At 39.1% G+C, this 3,078-nt stretch overlaps 1 protein-coding gene across 1 annotated transcript in view; it reads left to right on the forward strand.

Moving 5' to 3' along the window:
• Positions 1-3,078, forward strand: part of PRKDC (protein kinase, DNA-activated, catalytic polypeptide) — a gene marked incomplete at its 5' end in the record, with an annotated part of 202,177 nt that overhangs the window by 132,704 nt on the left and 66,395 nt on the right. The window contains 3 exon segments of the mRNA XM_015568649.1: positions 1-50; positions 826-924; positions 1,952-2,159. The exon segment at positions 1-50 is cut by the window's left edge and continues 30 nt beyond it. Coding sequence (XP_015424135.1) covers positions 1-50; positions 826-924; positions 1,952-2,159 — 357 coding nt within the window.

Consider the following 3,078-nt stretch of genomic DNA (forward strand, 5'->3'; position numbering starts at 1 on the left):
TGTAGGGAACAAATGTATAATATTCTTATGTGGATTCATGACAATTATCGGTAAGTTCTACATTGACATTTTGTATTACATTTCTTAGGGGAGAATTTGGGTGCCTTTAGTAATCTGGAACAGATTATAATAAATATAAAAAACATTTTAAACATGTGATTAATAAGTTTATTTTTGTATATTGAAATGTATTCTTATTTTAACTCATATTATGTGTCTGTGGGAAATATTTGGTGCACGAAATTGTTGGTTGAGTTAAAAGTGTAATTTATTTTCATTTTTTATTATTTTTTTCCATCACCATTTATCTTCCATATACCCTCTTCTACCTCTACCCCTTCAGGCCCTCCCCACCCAGTCACCACACGGCCGTCCATGTCCATGAGCTCTTTCTCTTTTTTAGGGTATGGAGGGGTAAAAGTGTAATTTGTTTTCATAATTATCCCCTTAAGATCTGACAAGATAAAGGAAATAAACTCTACTGAGATGTCTTCATCCTTCAGGAGCACCACACATCCCTTCCCAGGGGATGTGGGCCTCCTTTTAGCCTCCCGGGGAGCCCTCTGGAGCCCTGCTCCTGCCACCACCCCCTCCTCTCCTGCACTTGAGAGAGAAGAGCCGCTTGAAGGGGCTCGCAGAGGCACCAAAGGAGGGAGTTGGGGCACATAGGCATGGGGATAGGTTCTGCTGTCGTTTTGGAATTCAAGTTCCATGGGAAAAGCCAGATCTTTTTTTTTTTTACTTTAGTTCTGGACAGTGTTACTGGGTTTGAACAAAAGTGATACAAGGGAGTATTAATGTTTTGTCATTTTCTATTTTTCTCAGAGATCCAGAAAGCCAAGCAGATGATGACTCCCGGGAAATATTTAAGTTGGCAAAAGACGTATTGATTCAGGGATTAATCGATGAGAACCACGGGCTTCAGTATGTGCTCCTCCTGAATAGTTGGGCAAGGACAAAATAATTTCAGGGTATTTTTTTCTAGACCAGCATAGTGTAGTTTTCAGCATTTTTTGTTTGCAGTATTAGCATTTTCTCTGCCTCTTGCATTCCTAATGTTAAATAAAAATGTATTTTAAATCACATGAGACATAAAAATATCCTGACAAGTTATTTTAATATAAAACTCCTGAAAAAGTGGTGTGGTAAAGCTGTCTCTGCTGTCAGTGAATTAAAGCATTTCAAAATGAAAGGGAAATCTAGTGACAATTACTGTGTTTTCCATTTAACTCCAATCATTGTGATCACACAATGCATATTAATATCGAATGAAATGTTGGAGACCTTAGAGATAAGAGGAAACTGTAATATTAATTATACATGGGAATGTGAGTGATGACTGTTCTCTAAAATGCCTACCAATGTCAGTTATATGAGTGTTTTGTCAAGTACTACTTATATAAAAAGGAACGTAAACTTTTTTTATGATTCTATATATCAGTTAGTTTTCTATTCTGATGCAATTTAAGTTAATTAAGCCTATAAAAATTGTATTTGTATTTTGTAAGCATTTATAAATTATAAAGCCTAAACTTGTGTTTAACTAGTTTAAATTTTGAATATTTTATGGCACTAATTTTTAGGCCATTTTGTTTTAGCAAGGCATTAAAGAATTATATGTAATTTCTTAAGATGTTTTCTCAGTTTCAAAATAGTTAATATTATAATACTTATCATTAAAATCTTCCCAGGTAATAGAGATGAGAATAATATCACCCAGTTTCTTTGGTTAAATATGCTAAAGTTTTAGAATATTTTCTTCCTTTAATGCATATTATTTTTCTTAATTCAGATTATACTGTTTATATAATTTTGAATGTGGTTTCCCTCTATGTTAAGCTTTATTTAAATGAAAAACTGTGCCTTCTCCACATAGCACTATGTGTAGGGCATTCTTTTTCATTTGCCAATAATCTGAGCAATATGCCTTTTTTTCTTCTCTGCTTTTCAGGTTAATTATTCGTAATTTCTGGAGCCATGAAACTAGGTTACCTTCAAATACCTTGGACCGGTTGTTGGCACTAAATTCTTTATATACTCCTAAGATAGAAATGCACTTTTTAAGTTTAGCAACAGATTTTCTCCTTGAAATGACCAGCATGAGTCCAGATTATCTAAACCCTATGTTTGAGCATCCTCTGTCAGAATGCAAATTTCAGGTGAAGTGCTTGTCTCTGTAATAATAAATATTATAAGCTTTCCTTGTCTGTTAGACAACAAATGTTTCTAATAGTGTTAACTTGGCTTTCTTTTTGATGGAGATACTAGGGGCCCGGTGCACAAATTTGTGCACCTTGAAAGGAACTGTGGGCTGCAAGGCTGCAGTGGGCACAGCAGCAGGTCTCAGCCCATCCTCCAAGCCCCGGCCCAGCCCCTCCCACCGTGGCTCCTGGTCCCCTCTCTGCTGGCACCCCTGCTGCCAACGCCACTGCTGCTCCCACCTGTTGACTGCGCCGGCCCCGCTCGCACTCGTTGATGTGCGAGCAGGGCCATCGCCGGCAGCGGTGCAAACGGTGGCTGCTGGCCCCAATCGCCTCTCAGGAAAGGGGAGGTGGAGAAGCCCTGAGGGGCCATTGGGGTCAGTAGCCGCCACTTGCACCTGCTGATGGTGCCGAGCGATCGGAGTGGGACCACAGCACACGGGAGCAAAGAATTTTCAGTAACCATCAGAAGCTCACCCCAATAACAGCAACTGGTGCCCTGCTTTTGTCTGGGGTCCTTGCTCATCTGCTCCACCATCCAGCTGTGGCCAGCGCCTGCCATGTTCCGCATATGCCCCCTGGTGGTCAGCACACATCAGAGCAACCTCTTGTTCAGTTGTTCGGTTGTTCTGCCGTTCGGTCTATTTGCATATTAGGGCTTTACTTATATAGATAATTGACATGTAACGTATTAGTTTTAGGTATACAACATAACGATTTGATAATTGTATATATTGCAAAATGATCATACTAAGTCTAGTTAACATCCATCACAATACACATATTTTTCTTGAGACCTTTTAAGATCTGCTCTCTTAGCAACTCTCAAATTTATACAGTGCATAAAACTACTAGAGGCCTGGTGCATGACTTCTTG

Source organism: Myotis davidii, unplaced genomic scaffold (assembly GCF_000327345.1).
Source record: "Myotis davidii unplaced genomic scaffold, ASM32734v1 scaffold452, whole genome shotgun sequence".
In the NCBI taxonomy this organism is placed as follows: domain Eukaryota; kingdom Metazoa; phylum Chordata; class Mammalia; order Chiroptera; family Vespertilionidae; genus Myotis; species Myotis davidii.